At 52.9% G+C, this 16835-nt stretch overlaps 2 protein-coding genes across 2 annotated transcripts; one reads left to right on the forward strand and one right to left on the reverse strand.

The window, feature by feature from the left end:
- The first annotated feature begins 5864 nt into the window (after positions 1-5864).
- Positions 5865-12108, forward strand: LOC121346469 (cis-aconitate decarboxylase-like). The gene is made up of 6 exons (XM_041424317.1): positions 5865-5885; positions 6453-6481; positions 8668-8989; positions 9687-9779; positions 10206-10411; positions 11190-12108. The coding sequence occupies exons 1-6, from the start codon at positions 5865-5867 to the stop codon at positions 12106-12108; spliced, it is 1590 nt and encodes a 529-aa protein (XP_041280251.1).
- A 3265-nt stretch (positions 12109-15373) lies between these two features.
- On the reverse strand, positions 15374-16162 carry GLOD5 (glyoxalase domain containing 5). Its single transcript, XM_041424279.1, has 3 exons — positions 15998-16162; positions 15713-15868; positions 15374-15526 (listed from the first exon to the last, which is right to left on the reverse strand). Exons 1-3 carry the CDS (start codon positions 16160-16162, stop codon positions 15374-15376), a joined length of 474 nt encoding a protein of 157 aa, XP_041280213.1.
- Between the last annotated feature and the right edge of the window lie 673 nt (positions 16163-16835).

The following is a 16835-nucleotide window of genomic DNA, read 5'->3' on the forward strand; positions in this document are numbered from 1 at the left end:
GGGAGCACAGACCCGAACCTCTTCCCGCCCTGCACCTGGATCCGGCACACGAACAGCTGTCCCAGGGCTCCCGGGATGAGCACGGAGGGGATGGAGAGCTGCTGCCTGCCCGGGGCACCCACGTTGCCCTGGAGGGCGGCGGCCGCAGCCAGGCCGTTGCAGATGTAGAACAATGAGTCCGGCACGGCAGCACTGGTGCCACTGGGGATGTCCTCGGACCTCGAGAGCCAGCTCTGGACAGTCCCCAGCATGGCCTGGAGAGCTGAGCTGGGCACAGCTTGGGCGCCCACGGGAATCAGAGCCTTCTCCCCGATGGAGTTGATGAGGCTGGCGAAGGCGGCGTACAGGGAGAGCGCGGTGCAGAGGCTGCAGGCGGCCCCCAGGAAGGGCCGGGCGCCGGGCAGCGGGATCTGATGGATGAAGGCCAAGGTGAGGAGGATGAAGGAGGCGTTCTGCAGCATCTCCAGGGTGTCTTTGTGGGTCGACATCAAAAACAGCAGGCAGGCAGTGGCCAGAAAGAACCACGCTCCAAACATTCCCAGCCTGCTGTCCTGAGCCTCGGGCAGCCCGAGGAAGGTGGTGAGCACAAACTCCTCCCAGGACATCACCAGCCAGAGGAGGCTGTGGACACCAAACTTGGTGGTGTGGTAGCCATCCCCTCTGAGGTAGCTGTAGAAGCTGGAGAGCAGCTGGCAGCTGGAGATGATGGAAATCCACGCTGCCCCCACACAGAATGTCTTCATGTACCCAAAGAAGTAAAAGGCAAATATAAAGGGTGACACGGTGTCGCAGATGTTCCCCAGGGCCATCGGCTCCGCGTACTTGGTGTTCTTCTTCTTTTCTTCCCCGAGGGCCTTGGAGGAGCTTTTCTGTGCCGATCCCAGCAGCAGGACATTGAAGAGGGGGTGCCCAAAGCCGGGCAGGACGTATCGCTGGGTGATGCCCTTCAGGAGCAGAGCCACAGCCCCGTACAGCCCGCACAGGACGATGCCCAGCTCCAGGACTCCGGACACCACCAGGGCCCAGTCCCCGAAGAGAGCGACCGCCTCGAAGCCCAGGGCCAGCGCGATGGCCCCGAAGATGAAGGGCATGATGTAGTTGACGGTGGCTGAGCAGAAGGACAGGATGAAGGAGATGGCAATGTAGGCCACCAGCCCAGCCACGGAGCTCTGGCTGGCCGAGAGCAGGGCTGTGCCGGTGGCCGGGAGCTGGCTGCTGTTCCCGGAGGGGAACGTTGTGTTCTCTGGGGAGGGATACGCAGCAGACAGGACCTTTGTGGCCCCATAGCTGCTCCACAGAGCAGAGAAGGTGAGGAACGCCGCACCTCCTAGGTGGTCATACTTGCGGAAGGCGAGAAATCCGGCCAGGAGCTGGACAAAGCCTCCAATCAGGATGAGGTGGACACCTGAGAGATGCAGGAAGGAGTCAGATGTGAAGCCAAGTACAAAAAGGCTGGAGCTGCAGGAAGCTCTAGGGCACACCCCATGGCAGGTCCCATGGCCTTCCTGTGAGCAACCTTGTGGCCTCTGTCTGCCCCTCTTCCCACCTTTATGGGAAATTTCTTTGTGTGGCCCCTAAGCCCCTTGGCTCAGTGTGGTGAGCAGGCCCCAAGGACAGTTTGGATCTAGCAGGGAATGGCACCTGGAATATTTGGCCCACTGGCTGGGGGGGGAGGAGCAGCCATCCCCAGGAGCACACCGACCCGACCTGCACGATGGACACAGCCCACATTTCCCCACCGTCCCACCAGTAGTACCCATTGGGGATGACCCTCAAAGAGTGCAGGGGATGCTCAGCCGCACCCACGCCACCCTGAGCAGCAGCACCCACCTGCCAGGACCTGCTCTGCTGCCCGGGGCCCGAGGCCGGTGCTGGCCACGGTGAAGTTCTGCAGGCACAGGAGGAAGGCGCTGACCACGTTGCCGAGCAGCCCCAGCACCCCCGGCTCGCTGTAGAAGACGGCGGCGAAGCCCTCGGCGCTCGCCATGGCCCTTCCAGACAAAACAGCAGAGTCGGCCCTCGCCCCCACAGCCTCCCCGGCCGTGCCCTCTGCTCCGGGCTCGGGCACCCGGCCAGCCTGCAGAGCCATGCCCCTGCCCCGAGCAGGGACAGGCTGGTGACAGGCTCAGGTGTTTCCATGTTCCTCCCCGCTCCTTGCTGTAGACAAAGGCTCGATTCAAAGCACCACTTGAGGTGCCTACTTTCCGCAGCCCTATCCAGAAAAAACACATACAACCTATTTAGGTGACCAGGATTCCTGGCAAAAACATGTTTAGGTGCCCCGAAGCGCTGCAGGTGGTGGTGATGGTTGCTGTGCCCTCTTCTCCAGGCTGCTGGAGATGGAGAGGCATGAATAGCCCAACACAAACCAACAAACATCCAGACAAAACCCACAAGGTATTTTTGAGCCATTCCAGGACGTTTCTTATCCACTGTTGCAGACAAACAGGGCAGGCACGGTGCACACACACACACAGTCTCCCTTCCAGACGGAATTTTCCAGCTCCATCCCTTTCTTGAAACCCCAGTGACTAAATAGGCTATTTTCAAACCCTTCATATTTCTCCCATGAACTCGTCTGTTTGCAGGCAGCCCCCACATTTCCACTCCTCGGCACTCCTGGGTACCAGGAGCTGAAGTTTTCTCTCTGGAGGGTTTTGTTGGGAAACAAAGATGAAAATAAAACAGCAATGTTCTTGTTATTTGGGTATTTTTAGAATATTTGGTGAGCTAAAAAAGCTGGAAAGGGAGAAGGTGATGTATTCTGTTCTCGGCCATTCCAAAGAACCCTTTGGAAAGGGCGGAAAGCTTCACTATTGTTAGGGGGAGTGAGGAGGAGGGAAGAAGCACCATCCAAAGAAAAATAATATGGGAATAATAACAAACCTAAATCCCAGGATCACACAAATCCTCAGCCCAAATTTACATTTTACAAACATCAGTACCCTCTGGACTCTCTTGTTTTGCTAAAAACCCCGTGTTTTCCTCTCTCCATTTATTCTAAAGGATGTCACTTCCTCAAAGAAAGGATGAAGGATAGTTCGACTCCGACAGCTCCAAACTGCTTTGGCAACATCAACTCTCATCAAATAAGGAAAGGCTAAAAACTTCCAAGCAAAGCTTGGGGAGCAATTAATTATTCAATTACTTAGTTGTGCTAAAGGTTGGAATATTGGCTTCAGAGAGGGAGATGCACCAGATCCCGGTTCCCAGGGAGGAATTCTCCCTTTTCCCGTCAAGACACTGCCTTTCAGGAGGTCCTAAGGAATGCTGTGCTTTTGGGCAGAGCTGAGCCTGTGGATTCCATGATTTTGTCTCTTTTGTTGTTTTAAATGACATTTCTATATAAAGAAGCAGTTTGGTTTAAATGGTTACACTTGGAAACGAGCCACAAAATTAAGCACCTCCAGATGTTTTGCCCTGAAACAGCCCAGGCAGTGGCTCAAAGGCACACTCAGAGCCCCTTCTTGGAAGAGGGTGAGCTGGGATTTGGGAGGGAGTTGGGCTGGCCAGGTGACTCCTTGGCTCTCAGCAGTGGTTTTTAATCTGCCAGAGCTCATTTTGTTGGTGTTTTCTGCGTAACAGACCTGCAACAAAGAGCTGGGAGGGAAGGAGACACAACTCACAGGGATGTTTTCCTCTTCTTCCAGTGCAGACATGGGGGAAGGGAGGAAGACAAGCATGAAAATATGCTGTCAGGCTAAGGAGGTGTAAAGGGGAAGGATGTGAGAGGATCCAGCCCAAGATGTGGAAAAGGAGGAGGAAAAGATTTGGGGTTGGAACCAGCTGCAGTCGAACCCCCTGCTCACACCTGCTGCCCACACACCAACCCAGACTCGTGGTCCCTGCCCTGAGACACTGGGCACAATTTCCGGGGATTGTCCCTGCCTCAGTTTCCTGCAAGGTCAGGACACATCAAACCAGGAAAATCCTCCTGGTGCTGTCTCAGGAGCAGCAGCACCAGAACGCCGAGGGCTGCACTGAGCTGGAAAAACGAGGCCCAGCGGGGGAACCCTCAGGGGGGTTTTCTGATCAGACATGCCCAGGTTTGGCCCTGGGATAACCCCACCCATGGGTGCTGCCGCTGTCCTTAATGCTGTCATTTCACCACAGAACCCTGGTGGTGAGGCAGGACATCGTGGGGCTGTGCAGGAGGCAGGGGGGCAGATGCAAAATCCCTCTGTGCCAGGTGGGATTAGAGGCTCCCTGCACACCCAGGACACCAGCAGCACAGCCACTGTCCAGGGAACCAGGGGGTGGAGATGTCCCTGTGCTGAGGAGGCACCTGGACACCTGGGGTGCTGCCTGAGAGCTGCATCTCCCAGAGGGATGGGGCAGCCCAGGATGAGCCTCCCATTGCTCAAATCCCTGGTGCAGTGAGGGCAAAGCCAAAGCCACACCCTCCCTCATCCTGCCCCCTCCACCTTCTTTCCTCTCCCTGCTTTCCCCCGACATCCCTCACCCTGGGGCCTGCAGGAATGCTGTGGGAGGGAGGTCCTCCCTCCCTCCTGGCTCTTGTCCTCAGTCACCTCGGAGCTGCATGGGACAGGCTCTGGACACCACTCCCTGCTGTCCTCACAGCAACTTCCCTTCACCCTCTGCCAGGAAAGGTCATTCCCATCTCATCCCATTTCCATGGGCTGTCAGGTTTGCAGGAATCTCTCTGTGCATCTCACAGCCGCTGCTGCTTCTCCATGGCCAATATTAACAAGAATATTCCAGGGCACGGGCATTCCGTCCCCAGGAGGCTGGAACAAGGCTCCCCACGCCATGGGACACATCTGCAAACACCAAACCATTCCATTTTCACTCATCCCCGGGGCACCTTGCCATTAGTTTTCCATCCCACCTTGTTAGTGATAACAAACATTTACAGAGCTCTGAGGAAATGCTGCTTCTCTCCAGATAAACATGGAAAGAGAACAAAATTCATTTTGGATAAACACACAGCGAGATGAACAGTGCACAGCCACAACACACAGCTGGATTTCACATCACAACCCTGCCTCTCCTCTGGTGCAAACCACGACAGAATTGCCAGGGATACATTGCTACAACAAAGGTCTGCATGGGGGTTAGTAAAAAATCCAATTTTAAATAAAAGTGCTTCCCTCCAGGCTGTTACTCTGCCCAAAATAATAAATGTCCCCATGTTTCACTGCTGAACAAAGCAAAGAGCTGTGGCACTCCCCACAAAATCCAAACATTGCTTTGGGAACGAAGGCTCCCGGTGTTCCCTGGAAGATCCAGAGTGCACTCCCAGTTCAGTGACCCAGCAGAGCTGGAGATGGAGAAGAAGGAGAGCTGGGAAAGACTCAGCCAAACACCCAAATGCTGAAGGTATTCAAGAAAAGCATCCAAGAAAACCACCACTGCCTCACTTCTGCCTCTGCAGCTGGGATTTACCTGCTTTGGTGACACTTCAGCTCAATGGGAGGATGCTCTTGTCCCTCTCATTTCCTGGTGAATCTCACTTTTATAGTCCTCCTCGGGAGGAGGAGCCTGGAGCCAGTTGCTTCACCCATTGGCACCTGTGGCACTTTGGAGACAGGAGTTTCCTTGAACCTTGTCGGTTATTGTCTGAAATCTTTATTTATTTCCTGAAACTGGGGGTGTGGGGAGGGGGGGTTTACCTTTCTCTCCAGCAGGAACAAACCACCCCTCCTCATGGATTCCCCCCACCCTCTGGCTCCCCAGGGGCTGATGTCATTCCCCTGGAAATTCAGTTGCACAAAACAGAAAGCAAATTGCCTTTTGGACGCAGATATAAACCCTGCCACCAGCACCTTCCAGCCACACACCTCTGCCTCCCTTGAGCCGAGCACACCGAGCTGGGAAAGGCACTGGGAAAAGCAGCCACCAGCATGGTCTACTCCACCTTCCAGGTAAAACTCTTCCAGGCAAACCCTCCCCATCCCTGAGCTTTTTGCACTTTAAGGAGAAAATGTCGCTTTCCGGGCAGTTCCTCCACTGGTCCAGCTGATCGTGGCATTAAACGGGAACCTGCCCCAAAATTAACAAATTCCAATGGTTTTCACAGTCACTTAATTCAGCTACTGACCTTTTCCTGTCATTCTGCTCCTTTCATGTGTCCCACACATCTCCTGGACTGTGCCACTTGGGGGTTGTTGTTGTTGTTGGGATGTGCTCCGTGGGTTCTGCTCCCTGTGCCCACTCCGAACTGGTCCCACTTGCTGCAGGATCTGGTGGCAGGGCTGCAAAGGCTCTGCTGCCCCTTCAACTGTGTGCCTTTATTTCCCTGGATGTTCTTGGCATCCTTGCTGGACGCAGCTTAGGAAAATATTTTTTTCCCTCCTTTAAATGTGTCGTTACTTTTACGTGCTCGTTTGATCTGTGAGTGTCTCACGACGAGAGGCACAACCAGGAAAACTGCTCCGAGAAACCTTCCAGCAGCTCCAGTGACAAATTCCCTCTCTGTGTCTCTCCTCTAGAAATCCCAGAAGTTCTTGGCAAGCTCTCGGCAAGTCCACAAAACTGCTGCCCACGGTTTGTATCTGTATCTATTCCCTATCCTTTCCTAGCAGGCAGCCCTAAATAATTGCTGGAAAAGAAGGTGCTGGGCTGAGCACACCGGGAGAAATCCTCAAATTCTTGGAAGGAAAAGCTTCCAGATGTTTGAGGGTCCTGTGGTGCTTCTTGCCCTCGGGGATAAAGGACCCGGAGAAAAGCAGCAAAGAGTAAAAATGTGGATTGTTAGTCCTGTGCTAAATCAGATCTTTAACTGGTTTAGAACCAGACTTTCCAAATTCTTTGACCACAAATGTAAGATGTTGAAAGGGTGGCTCAGATCCTTAACTCCTCCACTTGTCACTGCTTCCTACTTACACCTGATCCTGCTCTGGGCATTGCCTGGAGACATTCATGGATCTCTTTCTGTGGCTCCAGCACTGCCCACCTTTGGATAAATAAACCACAACTTGGCCGTGTAGACACTTGGTCTATTTTGTCTCTTAACTTGGTCTAAGTTTGTCTATTAACTGATCTTAAAATATGTTCTTGGTCTATTATGTTTATTAACTTATTTCTAAAAGTTTTCTTGGTTTAGTATAAGTTTGGTATAAGTTTATTAACTTATTTTAAAAAGAGCTCTTGGTTTATTGTAAGTTTATGATAGGTTTATGAAGTCATTTTAAAATATGATAGGTTTATGAAGTCATTTTAAAATATATTCTTAGTCTATTATCTCAATTTATTTTAAAATGAGTTATTTACAATACATGCAAGGAATGTTGCTTAATGAGACCTGAAGACAAGAGAAATAATAACCCACAGGGATTTATTTGATCTTGTATCAAATTTAGTTTTTTTATGAAGTCCTGCCATACCAGGAGGAAAACCCCGGGGTCATGGAATGCTTTTAACTGAAGGGTTTAAAAACCCCTGCTGAGGTGACAAAGAGCATTTGATGCCGGGGAGGAACCAATCCAGCTTTTCTGGGTGCTGGGTGATGGGAGCAGATTTTCCTGCAGCCTCTCCAAGCCCTGACATCACTGCTCCCGCTCGGGGGGTGCTCGGGGGGACCCGGGCTGGGCTGGACAGCGGGTCCCGGAGCTCTGAGTGCCGGGATTCCTGTAGGAACGCGGTCCCCGGGAGGGGGATGTTCTCCCGGCGAGTCAGGCGGTGATGGCATTCCCAGCTGTGTTTACAGGAGCCTCAGACCGGGCTCGAGGTGAGCCCGAGCATGAGCCAGCGCTCCGTGAGTCACTGATGTGACATTTCGGGATGAATCCAAACTAGCGATATTAGAGAATGGTCATTTCATTAATTGTCATCTTTGCTGCTCCAAAACCAAAGCCTCCTGTGTACCTGCCGATCTGGATGAGCTTTCCTCTTGGTGCAAAGTATTTTTTTTGGGACATTAATTCATCTTTTATCTCCATCTGTGTGTGCACCCCCACATCCACCCAGGAGTAAGTGTATGGATTTGCCATTCTGCAAATGTTGTCCGTGTAGAATTTTATTTTTCCTGCTCTCCTGTGCACTCTCAAATTAACAGTATAAATTGTAATGGGCCATAAAAATTTTAATTTTATGAGTTATAAATATAATTATATTCATTATATTATGTATTCTAATTATAGAATTATGAATAATTTTATAGATTATAAATTACTATATGAATCACAAAAATATTATATAAAAGTAATATACAATAATTTTTATATATATATAATCTAAACAAGGCACTGAAATTAAAACATACAATAGACACAAACTGAGTGTTTTCCATAGAATTTTAACTTACTTTTAATGATTCGCATCATTGGAGTTCATACAGCTTAAGAGCTTTGGTGGTTGAGTCAAGACTTCAGTGTCTTTTAGGATGAAACACCTGGATAAATCCAGGCTTTGGGTAGTCCTGCTTTCCAAAAAATTATGGAAGTTTTGGATTTCTGTGGTCTATTCCTGTTTGGCTTTCCTCCGGATGAAGGGACATCATTTTTGTTGATCCCTCCAAAAAATGGTTGTTGGAACCCCAAAGTGAGGGGATGGGGCTGAGCTCTGAGATTTCTCTACATGAACCTTCTGGAAGCCACCCCATCTGTGGAATATTACATTTTATGTACAGAACCTCTGGAATCAGGGAGTACCCCAAGTCAGAAGGGAGCCATGGGGATGATGAATTCCAGCTCCCTGCCCTTGCAGGACTCCCCAGACTGACCCACCCGGCTCGGGCAGGGGCAGCTCCCTGGGCCTGGTGACACCAGGTGTGCGGAGCTGCGGCTGCAGCGCGGGGCTCACCGCTGTCCTTGTCCCCTCCCTGCGTCCTGACGCTGCAGTGGCAGCCCGGAACGCCCCTGAGGACACCGTGACCAGCAGCTTCGCCTCGTTCATCCGTGCGGCGCGGCCCGAGCACCTGTCCCAGACCGTGCGGCAGCGGAGCAAGAGGATGATCCTGGACAGCATCGGCGTGGGGCTCGTGGGCAGCACCACGCGCGTCTTTGACATCGCCCTGCGCTACTGCCGGGTACGGACAGCCCTGCCACTGCCGCTGCTGCTGCCACTGCTGCTGCCACTTTACTGCTACTGCTACTGCCCCTGCTACTGCCACTGCCACTGCCACTGCCACTGCCACTGCCACTGCCTCTGCTACTGCTACTGCCACCTCCAGGGCTGATCTCAGCCCTTGCTGGGGCTGGTGGTGGCTGGAACCATCCCTGCTCCCTCTGATGCCTTGTGAAGGCTGACCTAGAACAGAGACTAGACTGAGTTAAAGAATAAAGTAGGGGTTTATTAGGAGGCCTCAACAGATCCACTTTGGGCAGCAGAAGAGCCCAGCCAGGGCTACACCTCAGGTGAACCCAAAATGGTCACAAAGTGCATGACCAACCACGGGGTCCCACACCTCTATGAGCCTTGGTCCACCAGCACACTGGAGTCAATTAGCCAACTACAGCCCCAACCTATGAAGTCCCACCTTTCCTGCTTTACTCTCTTCAGTCCACTGTTGTCCATGCGCTTGGCCTTGAGATTTGGATCGTTCATCCTTGGTCCCCAGCTAGAGAAGGAATTGTTTTGTCTCCCAACTCTGTGTAGAGAGCTCACCATCCCCTAATATGAAGCCCAGACCCAAACACTAAAGCAGCACAGAATCTGAAAAACTTAAAGGCTAAAACCTGTGACATCACCTCCAGGGCTTTCCTGACATTCCCTCCTTCCTGCAGGAGCTGTACTCCTCCATGGCCGTGAGCTCAGTCTATGGAAAGCCAGGAGTGAAGCTCTCCCCGACGCTGGCTGCCTTCACCAACGGTGTGGCGGTGAGGCTGGATCTTCCCGGGGGATCGGTGCTCCCGGATCTTCCAAGGGGGATTTGTGCTCCCAGCTTTTCCAAGGGGGAGTTGTGTTCCCGGATCTTCCAAGGGGGATTTGTGCTTCCGGCCCTTTCAGGGGAATCTCTGCTCCCAGCTCTTTCTGGGGAATCTGTTCTCCTGTTTTTTTCCAGGGGGATCTGCATTCCTGGCTCTCCCAGGGGAATCTGTGGTGCCAGGAATTAGCATTCTAGGACACAGAGTGGTCACTGATGGGGTACAAAAGCCGGGAATCTCCTGGCCCTTAGAGGAGCCGAACCGCCCCGTGGGGACACTGAGTGGAGGCTCTGGCAGAATTTCCTCAGGAATATCAGCAGGGAGCCCTCATTCCCTCAGCATCCAGCCAGCACATTCCCATCTCTGTTTCCCTGGCAGACTCATTCCATGGATTTTGACGACACCTGGCACCCTGCCACCCACCCCTCTGGGGCTGTCCTGCCGGCTCTCCTGGCAGCTTCCCAGATGCTCCCTCCAAACACCAAACCCAACGGCCTGGATTTCCTGCTGGCCTTCAACGTGGGCCTGGAAGTGCAAGGAAGGCTTATGCACTTCTCCACTGAGGCTCACGACATTCCCAAAAGGTAAAGCTCCTGTTCTTTGCCGAGGATGAAGAGAGTTGGTGAGTCTGGGTTTTAAAGTGTTCATTTAGGTTAAGCCAAGTTTAAGTCCAGTTTAATTTAGCTTTACCCCAGGGTAAAGCCTTACTGAGAGCCAAATGCCAGATATGATTGCACCATGCACTTATTTGGTGATTTTCAGAGATTTTGCCTCAAAAATAACCCTCGGGAGGACTCCCAGGGAGTCTGCAGTACAATTGCCTGACCCAGCCAGGGCAGGATCCCAGAACCAAGCAGAGCTTGGTGGTGGGCGCGGCCCCTGGGCCAGCTGCTGCCTCCAGCAGTGCTCTGGTGTGATCCAAATGGTGGAATCTACCAGGAACTGTTCCCTTGGGTGTGTTTGAGGCTGAATTATTTGTTTGAGGGGTAAAAAGTTTGTCTGTGTGGACACAAACCATGGCACCTCCTGGAGAAAGTTCAAATTGCTTTTTAGAGATGCTAGTTCACCCTGGTGTTTCTGAGGTTTCAAGGAGAAACTCAGTTTTTAGACTAAATTTTTGTTAATTAACTCTAAATTTAGAGTTAAACTAATATGCAGTGAAACTCTGATTTAAAGTTAAATTATTAATTAAAATTTATGGTTAAATTCTGAGCCAGGTGAATCCCACCCGCACCAAAGCCATGAGGGAGTTCCACTGGCTGATGGGCCCCTCACTTGCCATCAGTTTTTCTGTGGGAGGTGTCCTTTGGTGTTCCCTGTGCCAGGCAGCCAGGGCTGCTCATTCCTGCCGTCCCCCTGCAGGTTCCACCCTCCCTCGGTGGTGGGCACCCTGGGCAGTGCCGCGGCCGCGGCCAAGCTGCTGTCCCTCAGCTCGGCCCAGTGCTGCCACGCCCTGGGCATCGCCGCGTCCCTGGCCGGGGCGCCCATGGCCAACGCCGCCACCCAGGCCAAGCCGCTGCACGTGGGCAACGCCACCCGCCTGGGCTTGGAGGCCGCTCTGCTGGCAGGACGAGGGATGGAGGCCAACCCCTTGATCCTGGATGACATCCCGGGCTGCTCGGGGTTCAGCGCCTTCTACAGCGTCTACAAGCCCAAACCGCTGTCTGCACCCGGCGAGCACCACGAGTTCCTCCTGGAAAAGCAGGACATTGCCTTCAAGCGGTTCCCAGCCCACCTGGGCATGCACTGGGTGGTGGATGCTGCCTTGTCCGTCCGGAACCTCTTCATCAACTATGCGGGGTCCTTCTCCCCGTCCCTGATCCGCACCATTATGCTGAAGATCCCGGTGTCCAAGTACATCAACCGGCCTTTCCCCAGCTCGGAGCACCAGGCGAGGCACTCCTTCCAGTTCAACGCCTGTGCTGCCCTGCTGGACGGCGAGGTGGGCCTGGGCTCCTTCTCCGAGAGCAGCATCCACCGGCAGGAGCTCAGGGAGCTGCTGGACAAGGTGGTGGTGGAGCACCCTGAAGACAACGTGGCCAACTTTGACAAGATGTACGGAGAGGTGGCCCTGCTCCTGCACAGCGGGGACGTCCTGACGGGCAAATGTGACACTTTCTATGGGCACTGGAGGAAGCCCCTGAGCAAAGAGTCACTCCTGAAGAAGTTTCGATCCAATGCCTCCCACGTGCTTCCAAAAGAAAAAATAGAAGCCATCATCACTCTGGTGGACAACCTGGAGAACCTGTCAGACAGCTCCCAGCTGGCCTGCAGCCTGTGAGGGGACAGCATGGGGGCTGGGTGAGGGGCTTGTCCTGTCAAAGCTGCAATTCCTTTCTTCATTGGTGCTTTCCTACTGATTCCCAAGGGCAGGGAAGTTCCCACCCCTTCCAGTAGATAATTCCAAAGGAACCCACGAGGCAGGAGGAGTGTGTGGGTTAGCACACAGAGTAAACTTCAACTCCTGTTTGGTGCTGGCTGAGGAGCTGAAAGGCCACCACAAGTATAAAAAAACTCCCATGGAAATCTCTGAGAATTCTGGGGTATCATCCAGTTCTCCAGAAGGAACAGTGCCTGTGCATTTTTTACAGCTGGATTCCGAGCTCATTCTGTGCAGAATGCCTGACTGCTGAGTCTGGGAAGAAGAGGAGGACCAGCTGCAGAGTCTGTGCTTTTCTTAGTGCTCCTCTGGGCTGTTTTGGGATCAGGGTTGGGCAATCCCACTGGCCACAGGAGAAATCCATCCTTGCTGCAAACAGCCCTGCCTGCAGAACTCTCCAGCAAAGAGGGATTCTTTTCCTTCCCAGTGAAAGCCTCCTGTTTCTCCAACCCATGGGCAGTGTTTGCCACTTCTCTGGGTGCAAAGAATGGTTTAAGGACCCTTGAGACCTGGATGTCTTTTCTGAACGGGAGACAGTTGGTAAATGAGGAATCCAACATCAGTTTTACATGCTGAGGGTGACCCCTGCCCATCCCAGGGCTGTCCCACCCCACCCCTCCTGGCTTTCCTAGGCTTTCCCAGGCACCTGTTCTGAGCTGGCTCACGGGTTTCTCTGGGAGGTGACTTGGGCACATAAACTGTGACTCCCACTGGGAAACTCCTGTTTCCCTCCTGTGAGAGGAGGGGGAGCTCACTGAGACTTTGCTCTTAACTCATCTGTGCTCCTGAGCAGCCATTCCCTGGAAGGCTCCTTGCCCTGCACCCCCCTGAGTGGTGAGATGGAGAACTCAACATTTCTCCACATTAAACACTGTGATTGCTGATCCAAAGAGCTCCTTTCCAATATGATCGTGACAAAATTGTGGAATCTACTGTGGGAATCAGTATTCAAGAGGGATGAGATGGGAGCAGACAAGAAGGAAGATCCTTTCTCTTGCTGGTCATGGTTTGTGCAGGGAATGAACCATCCAGAAGAAAACTGTTTTCCCACCTCTGTTCATCCACTCTCTCCCACTGTCCAATATTCACAATGAATCTTGCTGAATAAAGAATGGAATTAAATTCATTTTCTCCATAAAGATTTAATGCTGCATAATGTAAACCATCTATTTTAATTGGAATACTGACAATACAGAGGCTTTTCTAATAGATGGGGAGCCCAGCAGAGGTTGGGACAGGGACAGCTGCAGTGCTGGCCTGTGGCCAGTGGTTCCTCCAGGTGAAAACATTGAGCCCCTGTCAAGTTCGGCAGGTGCCCCACAGGTTCTTTCTCCCAGAGACAACAACAACCATCAGCCAGCAAAGCCTCCGGTGCTCCAATACCACCACTCCAAGATAAGTTCCTCCATCATCCACACATTCCAAACACTTGCTAGATTTCTATGACAAGTTTTGAGTTTCCTGTGGTTTGGGTCAGGTGTGAGATCCCCAAAAGTGTAATTCCATGTTTCACCCTGTGGTGAACAGGAAAGCCGAGGAGCCAGGCCAGTTCTCCAGGCCAGCCAGCATTCAAAGGGATCAATGTGTGGGTCAGAAGCAAGATCGGCTCCAGTGGAGGGAACGAAACCTTCTCCCATGAGCTTTGACCCTCTCCTGTGGGCTTTGACCCTCTCCTGTGGGAACCAACCCTGTTCCATGGGGATTAGGCCCTACCCAAAGCTTTGACCCTCTCCTGTGGAGATTAACTCTCTCCCGTGGGCATTGACCTCTCCTGTAGGGATTGACCTTCTTCCGTGGGAACCAATCCCGTTCCATGGGGATATCCCCCATGGGCTTTGACCCCCCCCCTCCCATGGGTACCGACCCTCTCCCGTGGGCAGGACCCCCGAGGGGTCCCGCCGTACCCGGACACGGCCGGGGCACATCAGCACCCTGGAGAGCAGCCGCGAGATGCTCCGCGGGCGTGGGGGCCGAGAGGACTCCGCTCTCGGGGATCCCTCCCTCGGATCCCTCCCTGGGATCCCTTCCCGGATCTCCATTCGAGGAGGCTTTCTCCCATGGCATTCCTGTCTTTAGTTCCCACAAACGACTCAATGGAAACCAGCTCATCCCCGCTGATCATATCACTGAATATTTTGTGACCTTGCCTTTATTAGCACCATGAAGAATTTTGAATTTCCCACGAAATTCCAGCAAAGAAAAAATAAGTACAATTCAGAGATTGTTTCAATTTTATAGAGGATTTGCACTGTAGAGGTCAGAAGAGTCCTCCCTCCTTTCCAGTGCTGTTCCATTGAGGATATCGATGCTACCTCAGTGTGGCCAGCCTCGGAACTGCTCTGCTTGAGAATCCCCAGGTCCTTCATTATTTTATACTTTTTAGATAACTTTGAAATGGATTTTTAATTAACTAAAGGAGAAGAAAACTCAGGACAGTCCCACAAGTAACCGGATGCCATCAGAGACAGACTCCTCTGTGCCAGACCATCCTCAATCCCTCCATAAATCCAGGTGAACTGGACTTCTGACACTGCCCTTCATGTAGGCTCCTCATCCCTGCTTTTTCCATTCTCGAGTGACAGAAACCCCACAATTATTGATACAGAGCTGAAGATGAGTCTTGGAGCTTCAGTTTCAGGAGTTTTTGAGTGTCACACTGAGGCTAAATTCCCAAATCCCAGGAGAGGAATGTGTTTGGACAGCCACTGATGGATTTAAACCTTTGGCATGGTGGGAGAGCCACCAGCACCAGGCAGCTTGAGAGGATGATGGGAGGAGGATGAGAAGAAGTGAGACAGAAATTTCCAACTGTGGAAAAGTGACTCTGGAGAGGAGTGAGAGGTGGACAGTGTAGCAAAAGGGATAGCAGGAATTAGGGAAGATGTCCCAGCAATTACAATGCAGTAGCAGCAGGACAGATCTTCCCAGAAGGCCATGAAATCTCCATGATGGAGATGTATAAAAGCAGGATTCACACCCAGAGCAGAGCAGAGCAGGCTGCCTTGGGAAAACTCCCAAAGTAGGTCCTTGCAGCCCTACTTTGTGGCTATGGTTTGAGGCGTGTCCCAGGTTCACACAATTAAAGCTTGGACCTTTAAATGGGCCAGCCAAACCTGGCCTCTGCACCCCATCTCCTGCTGGGACCCAGGCAGAGCATGGGCTGTGGTCAGGGCTCCCCCTCAGAGCCTGCAGCCTCATCCGTGCAGTACCTGGAAACCTCAACCAGGTTCTCGTCGGGGTCTCGGAAGTAGATGGAGGTTATCGGACCCACAGCACCAGTTCTGGCCACGGGACCTTCTTCAATGGCCACCCCACAGGTCTGGAGGACACAGGAGAGCAGGGGTTTGATGGTCATATCCTCACTGTGCCCTCCTCCCCCAGCCTTGACAACACGAACTGTTGCATGAGGCAGCCCCGACATTCCCCAGGAAAGTGTCACTTAGAGGCCCTGGATTTGTGTCTCCTGGGGTGACACTGCCCTGGAGACACTCTGGGCCTGCCTCACCTTCAGATGCTCCAGCAGCTGCTCCAGGGGCACTGCTGTGATCAGGCAAAAATCCGCAGAGCCGGGCACGGGACGCCGAGCCTTGGGCTCGAACTCCTGCCCAGCCTGGTGCAGGTTGAACTTCTGCTGGCCAAAGCGCAAAGCTTTGCGATTCCCCTGTTCCCAAAGAAAAAGGCCAGAGTAAGGGACACTTCCTGGGCTGGACACCTTCAGCACCCACTGTCCCGGGCAGTCCCAGGCACCCTGGGGGCCTGGTGGGGTCCTGCTAACTCAGGTCACGGTTACCTTGAACGTCACCACCTCCATGCCCAGGACTTTGGAATAGAAGGCCACAGTGTCCTCAATGCTCTTCACGGTCAGCACAAGGTGGTCCAGGTGCTGGATGAAACACGAGGGTGGGCTTGTGCCCTCTTCCTTCCAAGCCATGCTCTCAGGACTGGGAACTGGCATGGAAAACCAGAGAATATGGAAGTTAGGAGCATCCAGCTATGCAGGGAAATGGAAAATGATCCAGGGAGCTGAGGGCTGAGAGGAATCGCCCAGGTTTTCCTCTGTCCTGCAGGTGGCAGAAGTACAGAAGCAATAAATCCTCCTCTCTGCAAGAGCCTCGGACCCTGGTCTGCATCTGGTGGCACCCGACCCTGTCAGAGCCCCCGGCTGGGCCAGGTGTGGGCACCAGCTGGCTGGTGTCACTGAGGGCTGATGTCACCAAGATGCCAAGCTCCCAACATACAAATCCCGTGTGCACCAAGGATGGGGCCATGTGTGTGATCCTTCCTCCAGCCCCCTCTGGGGTCCTCCCAGGTGTGGACACTCATCCAAGTGGAGCCAAGCCAGAGAGTGGAGACAAATTGGAGCCTGGCATGGCAGCAGGAAACATCTGGGGACGTTTCTTGTAATTTGTCTTTAAGCTGCCAGATGTCACCACAAGGCAGAGGGTGAGGCCAGGGGCTCAGGGTGACACAGCATCAGGATGTGGGGACTCCCCAGATTGGGGTCACAGGTTCCTGGTGGCTTAGGTTGGGTTCAGATCCACTGGCACTGCCCCTGGCTTTTAGGGACGTGGGTTAGGGTGTTGGCAGGCCAGGGGGGATGATTGGACTCAATGATCTCAGAGAGCTTT

Source organism: Onychostruthus taczanowskii, unplaced genomic scaffold (genome assembly GCF_017590055.1).
Source record: "Onychostruthus taczanowskii isolate IOZ18803 unplaced genomic scaffold, ASM1759005v1 scaffold81, whole genome shotgun sequence".
Lineage (NCBI taxonomy): Eukaryota > Metazoa > Chordata > Aves > Passeriformes > Passeridae > Onychostruthus > Onychostruthus taczanowskii.

Excerpts from the sequence above, each read along its gene's own strand:
- GLOD5 (XM_041424279.1), bottom strand. The coding sequence starts at position 16,162 with ATGCCAGTTCCCAGTCCTGAGAGCATGGCTTGGAAGGAAGAGGGCACA. Across the intron at positions 15,869-15,997 it reads TGGAGGTGGTGACGTTCAAG|GGGAATCGCAAAGCTTTGCG; the intron begins GTAACCGTGACC and ends CTTTGGGAACAG. Across the intron at positions 15,527-15,712 it reads AGCTGCTGGAGCATCTGAAG|ACCTGTGGGGTGGCCATTGA; the intron begins GTGAGGCAGGCC and ends TGTGTCCTCCAG.
- LOC121346469 (XM_041424317.1), top strand. The coding sequence starts at position 5,865 with ATGGTCTACTCCACCTTCCAG. Across the intron at positions 6,482-8,667 it reads AAGTTCTTGGCAAGCTCTCG|GACTCCCCAGACTGACCCAC; the intron begins GCAAGTCCACAA and ends CTGCCCTTGCAG. Across the intron at positions 9,780-10,205 it reads CCTTCACCAACGGTGTGGCG|ACTCATTCCATGGATTTTGA; the intron begins GTGAGGCTGGAT and ends TTTCCCTGGCAG.